This window comes from Erinaceus europaeus, chromosome 10, assembly GCF_950295315.1.
Source record: "Erinaceus europaeus chromosome 10, mEriEur2.1, whole genome shotgun sequence".
Lineage (NCBI taxonomy): Eukaryota > Metazoa > Chordata > Mammalia > Eulipotyphla > Erinaceidae > Erinaceus > Erinaceus europaeus.
This window is the reverse complement of record NC_080171.1, coordinates 100,825,936-100,844,625: the sequence shown is the minus strand read 5'-3', so window position 1 is coordinate 100,844,625 and position 18,690 is coordinate 100,825,936. Positions and strand designations below refer to the sequence as shown.

The 18,690-nt window shown below is 42.5% G+C and overlaps 1 protein-coding gene across 14 annotated transcripts in view; it reads right to left on the bottom strand.

Annotated features, from left to right (window-relative positions):
* The window catches only part of ODF2 (outer dense fiber of sperm tails 2), a 67,992-nt gene that overhangs the window by 30,662 nt on the left and 18,640 nt on the right, over window positions 1-18,690 (bottom strand). For all 14 annotated transcript variants that reach the window (XM_060200271.1, XM_060200276.1, XM_060200278.1 and 11 more), the window contains 4 exons: window positions 16,374-16,544; window positions 14,990-15,150; window positions 14,066-14,195; window positions 13,391-13,522 (listed from right to left, as the gene is read on the bottom strand). In XM_060200271.1, coding sequence (XP_060056254.1) covers window positions 13,391-13,522; window positions 14,066-14,195; window positions 14,990-15,150; window positions 16,374-16,544 — 594 coding nt within the window. The remainder of the gene's footprint in view (window positions 1-13,390; window positions 13,523-14,065; window positions 14,196-14,989; window positions 15,151-16,373; window positions 16,545-18,690) is intronic.

Below are 18,690 nucleotides of genomic sequence, written 5' to 3'. Positions count from 1 at the left end.
GAATCCACTGCTCCTGGAGGCCATTTTTTTTTCCCCTTTTGCTGCCATTGTTGTTGTAGCCATGTTGTGGTTATTATTGTTTTTGTTGTTTATGTCATCCATTGTTGGATAGGACAGAGAAATGGAGACAAGAGGGGAAGACAGAGAGGGGGAGAGAAAGAGACACCAGTAGACCTGCTTCACCGCCTGTGAAGGGACTCCCCTGCAGATGGGGAGCCAGGGGCTTGAAAGGGGATCCTTACGCCAGTCCTTGCGCGTTGCACTACGTGCGCTTAACCCGCTGTGCTACCGAAACTGAAGCTGTTAAGTCCCAACACTCTATCCACTGTGCCATCTTCTGGGTGACTGCACTTGGCCCCAGAAGTAGGCTCACCATCACCCTATTTTCCCTCAGTCCTGCAGGTCCCTTTACAAGTTGAGAGAAAAAGACTTCATAGAACCAAATTTCCTGGGGATCTGGGAACTGAAACTAACAAGAATAAACAAATATACTTGGAAAGGAAACTAGAACAGGGACCCAGAGTCTGAACGATCACACAGTATCATAAAACTCCACACCCTAAGGATCATAATCCATCGCTACCCTTATTAAAAGATAAGGAGTTTGGGGGGCCGGGCGGTGGTACAGCAGGTTAAGCGCACATGGTATGAAGCGCAAGGACTGGCATAAGGATCCCAGGTTGAACCTCCAGCTCCCCGTTTGCAGGGGGGTCGCTTCGCAGGCGGATAAGCAGGTCTACATGTGTCTTTATCTCCTCCCCTCTGTCATCTCCTCTCGATTTCTGTCCTATCCAACAACAACAACAGCAATAACAACAATAATAACAATGATAAACAAGGACAACAAAAGGAAAAATATAGCCTCTAGCAGCAGTGGATTCATAGTGTAGGCACCAAGCCCCAGCAATAACCCAGGAGGCAAAATAATAAATGAATATTAAAAAAAAAGAGAGAATTTTAAAGATAAAGAGTTTGAACTAAAAGAAGTGAGGTGAGCTGTTTGAGATTATAGAGCTATAACTGGCTGTGAAGTAAATTCTGACACCTGAACCAGAGTGGTTGGCATTAGCTCCTCCTCCCATACAATGAGGATAATTTAGCTACAACTTAAAAATTGACAGAATTGTGGTCCCGGAGGTGGCGCAGTGGATAAAGCATTAGACTCTCAAGCATGAGGTCCCGAGTTCAATCCCCGGCAGCACATATAGCAGAGTGATGCCTGGTTCTTTCTCTCTCTCCTGTCTTTCTCATTAATAAATAAAATCTTTAAAAACAAAACTGACAGAATTACATTCCGTGTGCCATGTAAATATCCTGGCTGGCAGAGTAGAGGACTTGCATGGCTGAGGTTCCTGGTCTGAAGCCTGGTGCTACATGTACCACAGTGGTGCTTTTACCTTCTCTTTCTCACATGAAGAAAAAAGATAAATCTGAAGAAATATTCCCTGCACATTCTCAAATATACCAGGACAGTATGTAGCAATGTTCAAAATAATACTTATAAGGCAAACAACTGGGCGGGGAAGACAGCATAATGATTATACAAAGAAACCTCATGCCCGAAAAATGGGGATTCGACTTCCGGAGGCGGAGCTACGAGCAGCAGATCGCTTTCTCTCCTCTCCTCTCCTCTCCCGGATCAACTAGGAATACCAAAGGAGACCACCCGGACCGAAACAAGACAGGACTAGAATGACCACAGAAACCCAGTAAATCACCCGTGAGTACAAACACGCGTGGCTGGAGACAGAGAGGAGAGAGGGGCCTAAGGAGAGATTAAGTGACTGCTAACAGTTCGATAGTTTGTCAGTGGAGACACCACCTCCAGTCTGCTCCACCAACAAGGGGACAGCTGAAGGGAGGAAAGGACTCCCCAGAGACTCACCAAGTACAACTCTGAGTCTCCATTGCTACTACCCTCAGAATCTGGAGCAGCAACAGGGAGGGACACCAGGGGACAGAGATCTAACCGGGAAACTCAGGAGAAGACCTATACCTCGGTGGCATAGCTGAAGGGCTGTGAAAGTCTCTTTGCATAACCACTGGATTATCTCTGCCACACCCTGCTTTATCTCTTGGTCAGGAGTCAGTGATTAAGCCAAGAAGCCTATTGATAGTTTAAAAGCCCTCAGGCTACCATAGCCTACAGGGGAAAAAAAAAAAGGCTTTTACACCACTGAACTCCAACTCAGGGATTGAAAAAACTGTTAACTTATATAAAATGGTTAAAACAAGAAAAAATAATGGAGACTCGAACCAGGACAAGAGTCCAGCTAAAAGTCCTCCAGAGGGCGAAGCACAAAACAATGAGTTCAACATCCAAACATTAGCTAAGGAAATAATAACAGGAGTGAGTAAAGAATTTGAAAAAATTGTAATCAGAACTGCAGGAACAACAAATGAGAATATGGAAGAAAATTCTAATAATCTCATGGTTATTAGAGAGCTGAAAGCTGAAATTGCTGAACTAAGAAGGCAACTAGCTGAACAAGCTAAAACAGTATCAGAGCAGGGCAACAAAATAGATGAACTCCAGAAAGCAGTAGAGGGCAGAGAGAATAGAATCAATGAGGCTGAAGACAGAATTAGCAAGATTGAGGATGAATTAGAGACAACTAAAGAAGAAGTAAGAGACCTCAAAAAGAGATTAAGAGATGCTGAAAACAACAACAGAGTCCTATGGGATGACTTCAAAAGAAACAATATACGCATTATTGGCTTACCAGAGGAAGAAAGAGAAGGGGAGGAAGAAAGCGTTCTCCAGGCCATAATAGCTGAAAATTTCTCTAGTCTAGACAACACCAAAGACATAAAGATTCAAGAAGCCCAGAGGGTCCCAAACAGAATTAACCCAGACCTAAAGACACCAAGACATGTCATGCTTAGATTGGAAAGGAATAAGGATAAAGAAAGGATCCTCAAGGCTGCAAGAGAAAAACAAAGAGTCACCTACAAAGGAAAACCCATAAGATTAGCAGCAGACTTCTCCATACAAACACTACAGGCCAGAAGAGAATGGCAAGATATCTATCGAGTGCTCAATGAGAAAGGCTTTCAGCCAAGAATACTATATCCTGCTAGACTGTCATTCAGACTAGATGGAAGCATCAAAACCTTCTCAGACAAGCAACAGTTGAAGGAAGCAACCATCACCAAGCCTGCCTTGAAAGAAGTTCTGAAAGGTTTCCTATAAACAACCAGACCACCACAAATAGAACATATATCAAAACACTCTAAAACTCTACAAGAATGGCGTTAAAATATCTTCAATCTTTGATATCAATAAATGTCAATGGCCTGAATTCACCTATTAAAAGACACAGAGTAGGAAGATGGATCAGAAAACACAACCCAACAATATGTTGTCTACAGGAAACTCACCTAACGCAACAAGACAAACACAGACTTAAAGTGAAAGGATGGAAAACTATCATTCAAGCCAATGGCCCACAAAAAAGGGCAGGAACAGCTATTCTCATATCTGACATGATACACTTTAAAATACATAAGATTAAAAAAGATAGGAATGGACACTACTTAATGCTCAGAGGATCAGTCAATCAAGAGGACTTAACAATTATTAATATCTATGTACCCAATGAGAAGCCATCTAAATACATCAAACTTCTACTGAAAGAGCTACAGCAATATATTAACAGTAACACAATCATAGTAGGGGACTTCAACACCCCACTCTCAACTTGACAGATCATCCAAAAAGAAAATCAGTAAAGACATAAGGGAGCTAAATGAAGAGATAGATAAACTAGAACTATTGGACATTTTCAGAGTCATTCATCCCAAGAAACTGGAATACACATTTTACTCAAATCCACATGGATCATTCTCAAGGATAGACCATATGTTAGGCCACAAAGACAGCATCAGCCTATTCAAGAGCACTGAAATCATCCCAAGCATCTTCTCAGACCACAGTGGAATTAAACTAACACTTAACAATCAAAAAAGATTAGTAACAGTGCCAAAATGTGGAAGCTCAACAGTACACTTCTTAACAACTTCTGGGTCAAAGAGGAAAATAAGGAAGAAATCAAAATGTTTCGAGAGTTCAATGAAAATGAAGACACAAGCTATCAAAATATTTGGGACACAGCTAAAGCAGTCCTAAGAGGGAAGTTCATAGCTATACAAGCACACATTAGGAAACAAGAAAAGGCACAAATAAACAGCCTGATTGCACATCTTAAAGACCTAGAAGAAGAACAACAAAGGAACCCTAAAGCAACCAGAAGGACAGAAATTACTAAAGTTAGGGCAGAAATAAATAACATTGAGAATAGGAAAACCATACAAAAGATCAATGAAAGTAAATGTTGGTTCTTCGAAAGAGTAAACAAAATCGACAAACCTTTAGCCAGACTCACAAAAAAAAAAAAGGGAGAAGACCCAAATAAATCGGATAGTAAATGAAAGAGGAGATATCACAACAGACACTGCAGAAATTCAACATATCATGCGAGGCTTCTATGAACAACTATATGCTACCAAGTTAGAGAACCTGGAAGAAATAAATGATTTCCAAAATTCGACTTCCGGAGGCGGAGCTACGAGCAGCAGATCGCTTTCTCTCCTCTCCTCTCCTCTCCTGGATCAACTAGGAATACCAAAGGAGACCACCCGGACCGAAACAAGACAGGACTAGAATGACCACAGAAACCCAGTAAATCACCCGTGAGTACAAACACGCGTGGCTGGAGACAGAGAGGAGAGAGGGGCCTAAGGAGAGATTAAGTGACTGCTAACAGTTTGACAGTTTGTCAGTGGAGACACCACCTCCAGTCTGCTCCACCAACAAGGGGACAGCTGAAGGGAGGAAAGGACTCCCCAGAGAGTCACCAAGTACAACTCTGAGTCTCCATTGCTACTACCCTCAGAATCTGGAGCAGCAACAGGGAGGGACACCAGGGGACAGAGATCTAACCAGGAAACTCAGGAGAAGACCTATACCTCCGTGGCATAGCTGAGGGGCTGTGAAAGTCTCTTTGCATAACCACTGGATTATCTCTGCCACACCCTGCTTTATCTCTTGGTCAGGAGTCAGTGATTAAGCCAAGAAGCCTATTGATAGTTTAAAAGCCCTCAGGCTACCATAGCCTACAGGGGAAAAAAAAAAAGGCTTTTACACCATTGAACTCCAACTCAGGGATTGAAAAAACTGTTAACTTATATAAAATGGTTAAAACAACAAGAAAAAATAATGGAGACTCGAACCAGGACAAGAGTCCAGCTAAAAGTCCTCCAGAGGGCGAAGCACAAAACAATGAGTTCAACATCCAAACATTAGCTAAGGAAATAATAACAGGAGTGAGTAAAGAATTTGAAAAAATTGTAATCAGAACTGCAGGAACAACAAATGAGAATATGGAAGAAAATTCTAATAACCTCATGGTTATTAGAGAGCTGAAAGCTGAAATTGCTGAACTAAGAAGGCAACTAGCTGAACAAGCTAAAACAGTATCAGAGCAGGGCAACAAAATAGATGAACTCCAGAAAGCAGTAGAGGGCAGAGAGAATAGAATCAATGAGGCTGAAGACAGAATTAGCAAGATTGAGGATGAATTAGAGACAACTAAAAAAGAAGTAAGAGATCTCAAAAAGAGATTAAGAGATGCTGAAAACAACAACAGAGTCCTATGGGATGACTTCAAAAGAAACAATATACGCATTATTGGCTTACCAGAGGAAGAAAGAGAAGGGGAGGAAGAAAGCGTTCTCCAGGCCATAATAGCTGAAAATTTCTCTAGTCTAGACAACACCAAAGACATAAAGATTCAAGAAGCCCAGAGGGTCCCAAACAGAATTAACCCAGACCTAAAGACACCAAGACATGTCATACTTAGATTGGAAAGGAATAAGGATAAAGAAAGGATCCTCAAGGCTGCAAGAGAAAAACAAAGAGTCACCTACAAAGGAAAACCCATAAGATTAGCAGCAGACTTCTCCATACAAACACTACAGGCCAGAAGAGAATGGCAAGATATCTATCGAGTGCTCAATGAGAAAGGCTTTCAGCCAAGAATACTATATCCCGCTAGATTGTCATTCAGACTAGATGGAAGCATCAAAACCTTCTCAGACAAGCAACAGTTGAAGGAAGCAACCATCACCAAGCCTGCCTTGAAAGAAGTTCTGAAAGGTTTCCTATAAACAACCAGACCACCACAAATAGAACATATATCAAAACACTCTAAAACTCTACAAGAATGGCGTTAAAATATCTTCAATCTTTGATATTAATAAAAGTGAATGGCCTGAATTCACCTATTAAAAGACACAGAGTAGGAAGATGGATCAGAAAACACAACCCAACAATATGTTGTCTACAGGAAACTCACCTAACGCAACAAGACAAACACAGACTTAAAGTGAAAGGATGGAAAACTATCATTCAAGCCAATGGCCCACAAAAAAGGGCAGGAACAGCTATTCTCATATCTGACATGATAGACTTTAAAATACATAAGATTAAAAAAGATAGGAATGGACACTACTTAATGCTCAGAGGATCAGTCAATCAAGAGGACTTAACAATTATTAATATCTATGTACCCAATGAGAAGCCATCTAAATACATCAAACTTCTACTGAAAGAGCTACAGCAATATATTAACAGTAACACAATCATAGTAGGGGACTTCAACACCACACTCTCTCAACTTGACAGATCATCCAGGAAGAAAATCAGTAAAGACATAAAGGAGCTAAATGAAGAGACAGATAAACTAGAACTATTGGACATTTTCAGAGTCATTCATCCCAAGAAACTGGAATACACATTATACTCAAATCCACATGGATCATTCTCAAGAATAGACCATATGTTAGGCCACAAAGACAGCATCAGCCTATTCAAGAGCACTGAAATCATCCCAAGCATCTTCTCAGACCACAGTGGAATTAAACTAACACTTAACAATCAACAAAAGATTAGTAACAGTACCAAAATGTGGAAGCTCAACAGTACACTTCTTAACAACTTCTGGGTCAAAGAGGAAAATAAGGAAGAAATCAAAATGTTTCGAGAGTTCAATGAAAATGAAGACACAAGCTATCAAAATATTTGGGACACAGCTAAAGCAGTCCTAAGAGGGAAGTTCATAGCTATACAAGCACACATTAGGAAACAAGAAAAGGCACAAATAAACAACCTGATTGCACATCTTAAAGACCTAGAAGAAGAACAACAAAGGAACCCTAAAGCAACCAGAAGGACAGAAATTACTAAAGTTAGGGCAGAAATAAATAACATTGAGAATAGGAAAACCATACAAAAGATCAATGAAAGTAAATGTTGGTTCTTCGAAAGAGTAAACAAAATCGACAAACCTTTAGCCAGACTCACAAAACAAAAAAGGGAGAAGACCCAAATAAATCGGATAGTAAATGAAAGAGGAGATATCACAACAGACACCGCAGAAATTCAACATATCATGCGAGGCTTCTATGAACAACTATATGCCACCAAGTTAGAGAACCTGGAACAAATGAATGATTTCCTAGATACCTACCAACTTCCAAAACTAAGTAAAGAGGAAGTGGATAACATGAACAGGCCCATCACAGCTAATGAAATTGAAACAGTTATCAAAAATCTTCCCAAAAATAAAAGTCCTGGACCAGATGGTTTTACAAATGAATTCTACAAAACTTTCAAAGAAGAACTAATACCTCTACTTTTAAAAGTCTTCCAGAAGATTGAAGACACTGGAATACTCCCTGCCAGCTTCTATGAAGCCAACATCACCCTGATACCAAAAGCAGACAGGGACACAACCAAAAAAGAAAACTACAGACCAATATCTCTGATGAACATAGATGCGAAAATATTGAACAAAATTCTAGCCAACCGGATACAGCAGTATATCAAAAAGATTGTTCATCATGACCAAGTGGGGTTTATCCCAGGCATGCAAGGTTGGTTTAATATACGTAAATCAATCAATGTGATCCACCACATCAACAAAAGCAAGACCAAAAACCACATGGTCATATCAATAGATGCAGAGAAAGCCTTTGACAAAATACAACATCCCTTTATGATCAAAACACTACAAAAAATAGGAATAGATGGAAAATTCCTGAAGATAGTGGAGTCTATATATAGCAAACCTACAGCCAACATCATACTCAATGGTGAAAAACTGGAAGCATTTCCCCTCAGATCAGGTACTAGACAGGGCTGCCCACTATCACCATTACTATTCAACATAGTGTTGGAAGTTCTTGCCATAGCAATCAGGCAGGAGCAAGGAATTAAAGGAATACAGATTGGATGAGAAGAAGTCAAACTCTCCTTATTTGCAGATGACATGATAGTATACATGGAAAAACCTAAGGAATCTAGCAAGAAGCTTTTGGAAATCATCAGGCAATACAGTAATGTGTCAGGCTATAAAATTAACATTCAAAAGTCAGTGGCATTCCTCTATGCAAACACTAAGTTAGAAGAAATTGAAATCCAGAAATCAGTTCCTTTTTCTATAGCAACAAAAACAATAAAATATCTAGGAATAAACCTAACCAAAGAAGTGAAAGACTTGTATACTGAAAATTATGAGTCACTATTCAAAGAAATTGAAAAAGACACAAAGAAGTGGAAAGATATTCCATGCTCATGGGTTGGAAGAATTAACATCATCAAAATGAATATATTACCCAGAGCCATCTACAAATTTAATGCTATCCCCATCAAGATCCCAAGCACATTTTTTAGGAGAATAGAACAAATGCTACAAATGTTTATCTGGAACCAGAAAAGACCTAGAATTGCCAAAACAATCTTGAGAAAAAAGAACAGAACCGGAGGCATCACACTGCCAGATCTCAAACTATATTATAGGGCCATTGTCATCAAAACTGCTTGGTACTGGAACATGAACAGACACACTGACCAGTGGAATAGAATTGAGAGCCCAGAAATGAGGCCCCACACCTGTGGACATCTAATCTTTGACAAAGGGGCTCAGACTATTACATGGGGAAAGCAGAGTCTCTTCAACAAATGGTGTTGGAAACAATGGGTTGAAACATGCAGAAGAATGAAGCTGAATCACTGTATTTCACCAAATACAAAAGTAAATTCCAAGTGGATCAAGGACTTGGATGTTAGACCAGAAACTATCAGATACTTAGAGGAAAATATTGGAAGAACTTTTTTCCGCATAAATTTTAAAGACATTTTCAATGAAACGAATCCAATTACAAGGAAGACTAAGGCAAGTATAAACCTATGGGACTACATCAAATTAAAAAGCTTCTTCACAGCAAAAGAAACCACTACCCAAATCAAGAGACCCCTCACAGAATGGGAGAAGATCTTTACATGCCATACATCAGATAAGAGTTTAATAACCAACATATATAAAGAGCTTACCAGACTCAACAACAAGACAACAAATAACCCCATCCAAAAGTGGGGGGAGGAATTGGACAGAATATTCACCACAGAAGAGATCCAAAAGGCCGAGAAACACATGAAAAAATGCTCCAAGTCTCTGATTGTCAGAGAAATGCAAATCAAGACAACAATGAGATATCACTTCACTCCTGTGAGAATGTCACACATCAGAAAAGGTAACAGCAGCAAATGCTGGAGAGGATGTGGGGTCAAAGGAACCCTCCTACACTGCTGGTGGGAATGTCAATTGGTCCAACCTCTGTGGAGAACAGTCTGGAGAACTCTCAGAAGGCTAGAAATGGACCTACCCTATGACCCTGCAATTCCCCTCCTGGGGATATATCCTAAGGAACCCAACACATCTATCCAAAAAGATCTGTGTACACATATGTTCTTGGCAGCACAATTTGTAATAGCCAAAACCTGGAAGCAACCCAGGTGTCCAACAACAGATGAGTGGCTGAGCAAGTTGTGGTATATATACACAATGGAATACTACTCAGCTGTAAAAAATGGTGACTTCACCGTTTTCAGCCGATCTTGGATGGACCTTGAAAAAATCATGTTGAGTGAAATAAGTCAGAAACAGAAGGATGAATATGGGATGATCTCACTCTCAGGCCGAAGTTGAAAAACAAGATTAGAAAAGAAAACACAAGTCGAACCTGAAATGGAATTGGAGTATTACACCAAAGTAAAAGACTCTGGGGTGGGTGGGTGGGTGGGGAGAATACAGGTCCATGAAAAATGATGAATGAAATAGTGGGGGTTGTATTGCTAAATGGGAATCTGGGGAATGTTATGCATGTAAAAAAAAAAAAAAAAAAGAAGTAGAAACGCAAAGCAGAAATTGACTGAGTTTGGAGTATGGCACCAAAGTAAGAAAGCAGAAGTACACAAGAGTTTGCAGTGAGTACCTCCCTAATACTTCCTCTCCACTTTTCCAAGCTTTGGGTCCATGATTGCTCAACAATTTGTTTGGCTTTGTATGTTAACTCTCTTTTCAGTCACCAGGTTCCAGATGTCATCAGGATGCCGGCCAGACTTCCCTGGATTGAAGACACCACCAATGTGTCCTGGAGCTCAGCTTCCCCAGAGACCCACCCTACTAGGGAAAGAGAGAGGCAGACTGGGAGTATGGACCCACCAGTCAACGCCCATGTTCAGCGGGGAAGCAATTACAGAAGCCAGACCTTCTACCTTCTGCAACCCTCAATGACCCTGGGTCCATGCTCCCAGAGGGATAGAGAATGGGAAAGCTATCGGGGGAGGGGGTGGGATATGGAGATTGGGCGGTGGCAATTGTGTGGAGTTGTACCCCTCTTACCCTATGGTTTTGTTAATTAATCCTTTCTTAAATAAAAAAAAAAAAAAAGAAAAAGAAACCTCATGCCCAAGGCTCCAAGGTCTCAGGTTTAATCCCTTGTACTACCATAAACCACAGCTGAGCAGTGCTCTGTTAACAAATAAATAAATAAATAGAACAACTAAAAACACTGCCCATCAATAAATTAAAGGACCGACCACTATACATCATTAGTTGGAGTATAGTAGTAAAAATTATCTTAGGTTGGGAGTCAGGCGGTAGCGTAGCGGGTTAAGTGCATGTGGCACAAAGCGCAAGGACAGGCCTAAGGATGCTGCTTTGAGTCCTCGGCTCCCCACCTTCAGGGGAGCTGCTTCACAGGCAGTGAAGCAGGTCTGCAGGTGTCTGTCTTTCACTCCCCCTGTCTTCCCCTCCTCTTTCTATTTCTCTCTTTCCTAACCAACAACAACAACAACAGACATCAATAATAATAGTAACTACAACAGTAAAAAACAAGGGCAACAAAAGGGAATAAATAAATAAATAAATAAATAAATAAATATCTTAGGTCATAGAGTGGATAAGACTCACTCAAAATATTCAGTGACAAATCATTTATGTGAAATTTGAAATGTTAACCAATACTGTACTTGTTGCTTAGGAATACATACTTAGGTGATAAAAACTGAGATTTGAGATAAAATTTTCCTTTTTGGGGAGGGACATAGAGACAAGCGAGTTTAATTATGTGGGCAAGGTTCTTGAAAAATTGGATAACAAGAGTTGGGCTGTAGTGCAGTGGGTTAAGCACAGGTGGCACAAAGCGCAAGGACTGGAGGAAGGATCCCGGTTCAAACTCCCAGCTCCCCACCTGCAGGGGAGTTGCTTCACAAGCGATGAAGCAGGTCTGCAGGTGTCTGTCTTTCTCTCCCCCCTCTGTCTTCCCCTCCTCTCTACTTCTCTCTGTTCTATCCAACAACGATGAAGTCAACAACAACAACAACAATAACTACAACAATGAAAACAAGGGCAACAAAAATGGAAAATGAATAAATATTTTAAAAAATTATATAAAAAAAGAAAAATTGGATAGCAGATACACCACTATTTAAGTGTTAACTTAAAAAAATATATAGTAATGAGGGAGCCAGATGGTTGTGTAGCGGCTTAAGTGCACATGGCACAAAGCACAAAGAACCTGCATAAGGATCCAGTTCGAGTCCTTAGCTCCCCACCTGCAGAGGGTTCACTTCACAAGCGGTGAAGCCATCTGCAGGTGTCTGTCTTTCTCTCCATCTCTGTCTTCCCCTCCTCTCGCGATTTCTGTCTCTCCTATCCAGCAACAATGACAGCAATAACAACAATACTAACAACAACGATAAACAACAAGGGCCACAAAATGGAAAAAATAGCCACCAGGAGCAACGGATTCATGGTGCAGGCACTGAGCCCCAGCGATAACCCTGGAGGCAAAAAAAAAAAAATTATTAATGAGGGGCCAAGTGTTGGTACACCTGGCTAAGTCTACAATGACCCAGGTTCAAGCCCCTGGTCCCTACCTGCAGGGAGAAAGCTTCACAGGTGGTGAAGCAGTGCTGCAGGTGTCGTTGTATCTTTCCCTATCTCCCTTCCCCTCTCAATTTCTGTTTCTAGCCAATAATAAATAAATATTAAAGAAATTACTAATGAGAAAAATAGGAACTAAACCCAAAGGCTCACACATGCAAGCCCTGTGTTCTACTATTGACCTAGTGCTCCAGTCACAGTACCCATTTGATTTAGACCAAGCAGGTAGCTACTATATACTATCAGACTTTTCAGAATAATTTTCTGATACTGTATTTTAATACATCAAAGTATAATCACGCAATTTATGTCCATCAACCATTAATCATTCTACTTTGCAAGAAATTCACGTCTGGTACTCTTCCAGAGACCATTTTTAACTCCTCTTTCATCTTCTAACTTCCAAAGTTTTTCCCATGCTGCCTGGTCCAGGTCCAACAGCTCAGACCCCAACTGTTTATTGGGCCCGGAAGCTTTATGTAAAGGACTCCCTTGGATCTTTCAGACCCTTAGATCAGGCATCAAAACTGATTTATTTTGTACAAAAGAAGAGACTGGGAGGTAAGGCACAGTGAATGGGGTTCTGAACATGAAAGCATGAGGTCCTGAGCTCAATCCCCAGCATTCTATATGTTATAGTGATGCTCTGGTTCTTTATCTTGTATAAACAAATAAATAGGTCCAGGGAGACAGTATAATGGTTATGCAGAAAGACTTTCATGCCTGAGGCCCCATAGTCTCAGGTTCAATCTCCTTCATCACCATATGCCACAGATGAGCAGTACTCATCTTTCTGTGTGTGTGTGTCTCTCATTAAAAATAATAAACACACACACACACACATATATATAAATTTATTTATTTAATTTTTTTACCAGAACACTGCTCACCTCTGGTTTATGGTGGTGCAAGGGATTGAACCTGGGACTTTGCAGCTTCAGACAAGAGTCTCTTTGTATAACCACTATGGTATCTACCCCCACTAAAAATAAATATATTTTAAAGAAGAGTAAGAGAGACTGTAGTTCAGAGGCTGAGCATGCAGAGCTGGTGGCGGGGAGTGAGTTGGGATGACCAGAATGGCCAGCCCAGGGTCTCACCTCCTTGGTGTGCTGTTCCCTCAGCAGGTCTCGGAGGGTGCGGTTCGTCTCCTCGAAGGTGCTCAGCTTCTGAAGGAGAAGTTCCTTCTGCCTCGTCAGGGTGTTGATATCTGTGCAAGTCATTTGTTTTTCCTGGAAGATAACCAGGCACTCTTAAAAAGTAAAGTAGGAAGAGGTGGCAGATGCAGAGGCAGCAGCGGCAGTGGCAGGCCCCACACAGATGTGCGAGTGCCTGAAAGCCCACACAAGAAGAGCTGAACTATATGCAAAACAAGAACAGTCTTCCTGGAGGAGGTGGTCCTAGGATGAGATAGGGCTGGACAGCTATTATAGATGAGTGCTGCTTCAGTGGGTTTCCTGGAGAGGTAGGAGTACTACACCTGGTGGCTCATACTTGTAGGAACTAATGGCATGCCTCTACTCACTGTGACCCCAGGAGACCCATGGTGAGGTCTCCTCAGAGGCTCTAGCCACCAGGTGTCACCCTTAAGGGTCAGGCCTCAGAAGTGAGTGTGGGGGATGGGAGCTGATGAGGAATGTATACACCTCCCATCCCCCCACCCCCACCTGGAGATGTCATAGTCAGCCTGATGACTGCATAAGGACCCCACCCGCCTACAGCTGCCCCTCTCTGGGCCCAGTCTCAGGGGTGAGGTGCTTCTGCTGGCCACACACCGTCTTCAGTTTCCCGATGGTATCTTTCAAGGCCATGACTTGCTTAGCAGCAGCAGCCCCATCCATTTCAGCCTCCACCAGCTTGGACATGAGGCACTCCTTCTCCTGCTGAAGGTGTTTCTTCTGGAGCCTGGGGCCAGGAAGGACAGGGCCAAGTGAGCCTCCCAGGCTCCAGCAGGCCTGGAGCTCCAAGGTGCCTCACAATGCCCTGTGGCTCTCATTTCCCTAGCAGGCAACAGTGAGGGAAGGGAGAGATGGAAGCACCGAATGCCAGAGTGGTCTCTAGAAAGGGCTGGAACTCTCACCTTCCTAGGTCCCAGAGCAGAGCTGTCATACCTCAAGCCTGTTAATCTCTCAAGCTGCCTTACTGTCAGTTCCCTTAAGCATCTTCAGATCTGCTTTTGACAACTCCCAATCCCCTGCTCACACTGGCGTTAAGTGGATTCATACCATTCCCTGCTTTGAGACTCTTCCTGTGGCTCACAACTCTTAAAAGTGGCAGCTAAAAGGCCTCTTTGTGGGCTCCCCCAACCACCATCTTTCCTGGCTTTGCTTTCTATCTGCCTCCCTTCTTTGGAGCCTTTGAGATGTCCCTACTATTGCGCATACTCCCTTCTGTTGGAATACACCTGTGTCACTCCCAGCCATCCTGCAGGACTCAATTTAAATGTTTTTTTTTTTCCTTTCCAGAAAGACTTCCCAGATGCCCCTCCTCCCTCGAAAGACTTATGTGAGGGCCTCCTATATGCCCCTGTGGGAGTTACACAGCACCTGGTAACTTATCAGTGTGACTGCTGGACAGCACGACTCCAGGCTACAACAGGTTTCTAGACCTGTGGTTGGGCCTGTCTCTCATTCTCCACTCCCAGTGCTTGGTTAACAGCCTGGCACAAGAAAATAAAGCCTGGGGCAGGGCTGCCTTACATGGTGAAGTCCTTCTCTTCTTTGATGCGCTCGATGTTATGTCTCAGCACCGTGTTCTCATGCTCGGTCTCAGCCAACTCGTGGGCCACCTCCTCCAACTCCTCCTTCCTCTCCTCCAGAAATCTCTTAGCCATCTGGCGCTCACCCTTCTGCATCTTGACCTGTGCAGAGGCACGCAGGCAGTGACCACTGAGGGGAGGCGCTTCCTCTCTGCCACATTACTAGGCCCGTTCTTTGGACCAAACGAGGGGCATCTTGGATTGAGAATTACACAGGTACATGGGTCATTTGGGGCACAATCTCAGTTAGTCAGCACAAAGACTCTGGGTAACATCAGTCCTCTCATTTCCTCTTAACAGAGGAAATTGAGGCCAGAGATCCTGAGATGCTTGCTACTTGGGGGCAGAGCCAGGATACAAACCGTGGGTCACTTGGCACACCACAAAAGGAAAGATGTCACAAAAAGGCCTCTGCACTCCAGGCTATGGAGAAAGAAGGCCCTGTTGCCAGGCAGCCAGTCTCAGGTTCTCTAGAAGGGCCGATGGGGGCCCAACTATAGAGGGAGATTAAAGACACATCCCAGCAAACTGATGAAGACCTGGATTTCAGGGCCAAGAGATAGCTTCCAGGTAAAGTACATACCTTATCATAAGCAAGGGCCTAGATTCAAGGCCCCTAACAACACAAAAGAGTACCATGCAAAAGTGTTGTGTTACCTCTGCTTCTCATTCAGTATCTCTCCTACTCCGACTTTATCTTAAAAGGAAATAAAAGGGGTGCTCGCACACTTGGTTGAGGGAATACATTACCAAGTGTGAGGACCACTGTTCAAGCCCCTAGTCCCCACCCGCAGACAGAAAGCTTCAGAAGTAGTGAAGCAGTGCTACAGATGTCTTTTTCCCTCTCTACTTCCCTCTTCTCTCTCAATTTCTCTATCAATAAAAGAAAAAAAAAAAAAAAGGCCCACCAGTAGAGGTATATTGTTGTGCAGATACCCAACCTCAGTGATAACTCTAGTGGTTATAAAAGTCAACCAGTAGATTGCCAAAAAGACCCAGTATATATATACTGGGTTTCAGACCAGCACAGCCAACTCCATAGCTGAAGTCCCAGACTTTCAGGTTATTTTCAATTCCACTGCCATATCCCAGGATCTCTAGTTTCGTTTACAATTGTGAAAAAAATCAAACCAGACTTTCCGAAGCTCCAGGCATGTAAGGTTTGGGTTGGGCCTGAGATGAATGCCCAAGGGAGAGGGCATCCCCAGCTGCATCTGCCACCCTGGGCAATGCTGAGAAAGGGTGAGGACTTCACAGAGTAGTACAGAGGGGCAGGCTCACAGGTCCTCAGGGCATTAGTGGCCCCAGCCCCCCACTCCCCTCACCTCAGACTTGAGACATCCAACTGCGTTCATTAGACTGTCAATCTTCTTATCATAACGGTTCATTTTACAGTGACCTGAGTCATCATCTTCAGTTGATAGGTCACTTAACCGCATCACAGAGACCAGCTTTTCGGAAGATGGTGGTGTGATCTCCAGGCAGTGAGGTGGATTCTGACGTAGAGGAAGGAGACATGAACTCTTAAGACAAAATCACAACCATCACTTCCAATACCTGGATGTCTAGTGGAAGCAGGAAAGCTAAAAATCATCAAATAGAAAACCAGAAAGGCTTCAAGAGAAAGAATACATGATAGCTCCTTGTTGGAACATTTCTTGGTTTATTTATTTATTTTTAAAATATTTTTTCCCTTTTGTTGCCCTTGTTGTTTACCATCATTGTTATTATTGGCGGTGTTATTGCTGTCACTGTTGTTGGATAGGACAGAGAGAAGGGGGAAGACAGAGAGGGGGAGAGAAAGATAGACACCTGCAGACCTGCTTCACCACCTGTGAAGCGACTCCCCTGCAGGTGGGGAGCCGGGGGCTCGAACCTGGATCCTGATGCCAGTTTTTGTGCTTTCAGCCATGTGTGCTAAACCCACTGCGCCACTGCCTGGCTCCCGGAACATTTCCTAGTTTAAATAATGTTTGTAGAGCTTAGCTAACACAGACATAAAAACCATGCTATTATAATGTAAATTTAAAATAATGAACATAGGGACCAGAAGACAGTTATTCCTGCAGGGCACATACCATACCATGCTCAAAATCCCAGCCTTAAACCCTGGCACAAGGGAGCACCACAGTACCTGGGGGAAATTCCACAGATGGTAAAGCAATGCTGCGGTGTCTCTTCCTCTCTCCTGTCTCACTCTCCTACTAGAATGTCTTAGGGGATATGGCCTAGGAGGCGGTACAGTGGTACATTGGACTCTCAAGCACTAGATTGAGTTCAGTCCCTAGCATTGCATGTACCAAAGTGATGCTCTTGTACTCTCTAAGAAATAAATCTTTCGTGGTCCAGGAGGTGACACAGTGGATAAAAGCATTGGACTCTCAAGCATGAGGTCCTGGGTTCAATCCCCAGCAGCACATGTACCAGAGTGATGTCTGGTTCTTTCTCTCCTTCTATCATTTTCATGAATAAGTAAAATCTTAAAAAAAAATTAAGGGGCAAGGTGGTGGCGCACCTGGTTGAGCATACATGTTACAGTGCTCAAGGGCCTGGGTTCAAGCCCCTGGTCCCCACTTGCAAGGGGGAAAGCTTTACATGTAGTGAAGCAGGGCTGTGGGTGTCTCTCTCTGTCTCTCTCCCATCCTATCACTCCCTTCCCTCTTAATTTCTGCCTGTCTCTAGCCAATAAATAAATAAAGATAAAAAATAAACCTTTAAAAAATTACAACAAAAATAAAGAAATAAATCTTTTAAAAAATTAAATGGTAGAGTGGGGGTAGATAGCATAATGGTATGCAAAGAGACTCATGCCTGAGGCTCTGAAGTCCCAGGTTCAATCCCCCACCCTACCATAAACCAGAACTGATCAGTGCTCTGGTTAAAAAAAAAAAAAATTAAGAAAAAATTAAGTGGCTAGGAGCAGTGAGATCATGCCTGTACAAGTTCCTGAACTGCCTCTTCCAGTAGAGCACAGATATTATCATTCAGGAAGACCAGGGTGCGGTACAGCAGAACTATATAGAAATATATCTGTTCCCCCCTCTCTCTCTCTCTCTGCCACTAAAAAATATAAAAAATAAAAATAAAAGTCACAGGCAATGATGGAAGCATGCAGGCACTGAGTCCCAGCAATAACCCCAGTGGGGGTGAGGGCTTGTCAAGAGTTCTGGGACAGTATGTATTTTTAAAAAGATTCATTTTTAAGGGGCTAGGTGGTAGTACAACTGGCTAAGCACACACAGTACAGGTAGCAAGAACCCATGTCCAAGCCTGCAGGTGGGAAGCTTCACTAGCAGTCAAACAGTGCTGTAGGTGTCATTCTCTCTATCTACCCATTCTCTCGATTCCATTGTCTCTACAATAAATAAAGTTTTAAAAGATCATTTTACTTCATATAAGAGGGAACCAGAGTATCATTGTGGCATATACAATGCCAGGGATTAAACTCCAGACCTCATGCTTTGACTCCAATGTTCTAGCCACTGAGCCACCTCCCAGACAATACAATGTATTTTTATATATTCAGGTAGGTCTGAAATATGTCAAAGTCTTAAATACATTATAGTGAAAGTTGTAACAGTACAAGCTACATTATTAGAGGTACTTTAGGGAACAAGTAGGGGAATCTGAATACTGAACTAT